The 1,762-nt window shown below is 37.1% G+C and overlaps 1 protein-coding gene across 1 annotated transcript in view; it reads right to left on the bottom strand.

Annotated features, from left to right (window-relative positions):
• LMO7 (LIM domain 7) overlaps positions 1 to 1,762 on the bottom strand; it is a 185,861-nt gene that overhangs the window by 46,977 nt on the left and 137,122 nt on the right. The window contains 1 exon segment of the mRNA XM_042460780.1: positions 393 to 535. Coding sequence (XP_042316714.1) covers positions 393 to 535 — 143 coding nt within the window.

Genomic DNA, 1,762 nt, shown 5'->3' on the forward strand with positions numbered 1-1,762 from the left:
AACTATAGGTCTTACTTTGTAGTAAATAAGTTTAGGATCTAGCCATTAATTAAATGAACTTCTAATCATTTGAGTCTTGGTTGACAACTAAGTTAAAAATTAAATCAAGCTGAATCTTCCTTACACACTTGTTTTTAAAAGTTCTAAGGTCACTAACAAGCAAGGCAAAAACATTGTACTAGTAGAAAATATAATAATTACTTAAGAATTCCATGCTCATGGGAAGAATCAAAAATAAGGGAGAAAACTGAAATGAAGTAGTTGTCTTTGAGCATTAAAATGGTATAGGCTTTCTCCTAAAGAAATACAGAAGTCAATTAAACGAGTTCAAAGTAAATGCACCTAGGACAGAGCTCCTAGAAGTTCTAAACACTGTTCATTACCAACGTTACCTCTCTCTCTGCATTTCTCTCAATGATTTGCTGCGTCGTTCAGAACGTTCGGAAGTGCGCCGCTCGATTTCTTCTCTCTCCTCCTTTTTCTTCTGCAGATCAGACGTGTGACTTTTCCTCCTGCTTTTCCATTTTGCCAAATCCTAAAAATTAGTTGCAAAAAATGAGTAATACATCTAGAGACTCTGGTAAGGGAGGTATGACTGAATGCTGAAGTATCTCATTACCCTCCCATGTCTGCTCATTCCGACTGGTGCCCTAATTCCACTTTGCATGCCTGGTTTTCTTGTGTTCTCAAGTATCTTTTTACAGAGCTGTGTCTAAAAGATCTGGATGGCAGTTGTCTTCAGTGGCCAGTTTTATGCAGTTTTATACGTAAAGTTAAAAGATATCACAAAGGGAAAGCAGTATGCTAATATTAAAAGTGAACCAGTCATAAAACAAAACTGGTACATATTTTATATTTAACTTGAGAGAACACAGGATAGTGGTTTTTTAAAAAGTGTTATCTTCAATATGGACCAATACTCTTGGGTGCTGTTTGAACAATGATATCCAAGCCAATACAGAGTTGAGGCATCTTGCCAATGATACCAAAATTTAAGAGGCATCAGGTTTTTGAAAACTCTCAAAGGAAGAATTATAACTTCCTATCCCTAAACCCATGAATATTAGCCTCTTCCTGGCTGTTCCCCAATCTAAGGGTGATTTACATAGGGTAAGAGCTTTGAAAAGTTACTTTTGGGGACTACAATTCCTTCAGACAGCATGGTCAATGGCTTATGGTGTTGACAAAGAGGAACAGAATGTCCCCCTTCATACTCTGAGCTAACACTATCTTTTCTCAAAACAGATTTTTGAAACCAGATAATGTGCTGCCCATATATATATTTAAACACACCCTCCACAAACTGTTAAAACCAAAGTGCTATGTATATCCATGATTCTCTGGTAACACATCTGGATCTGTGGGGACTGAAGAATCATAGAATCTTAGCACTTAAAGGGATCATGAGGGCCATTTCTAGTCCAATCTCCTTGAAATATACAAATAAAGCAGTAACACATTGCAGGAATACAAAATTAAAGCACTCCTGACAGATATCCATCTAATCTCTTTTAAGACCTCTTGTGCCAGTCATTCCTATTGTCAAACAGTTCTTACAGTAAATAACCGTAAATTCTACTGTTTAGGTGGAATCTCTGTTCTTGTAATGTGAATCCACTGGTTCATAGTATAATGTCTGGAGCAGCAGAAAACAAGCTTTCTCCATCTTCTACATGACTTCCCTTCAGATATGTAAAGACAGTTGTTATGTCATCTCTCAACCTTCTCCTCTGCAAGCTAAACATACCCAGTTCACTAGCCC

Source organism: Sceloporus undulatus, chromosome 3 (genome assembly GCF_019175285.1).
Source record: "Sceloporus undulatus isolate JIND9_A2432 ecotype Alabama chromosome 3, SceUnd_v1.1, whole genome shotgun sequence".
NCBI classification, from domain to species: domain Eukaryota; kingdom Metazoa; phylum Chordata; class Lepidosauria; order Squamata; family Phrynosomatidae; genus Sceloporus; species Sceloporus undulatus.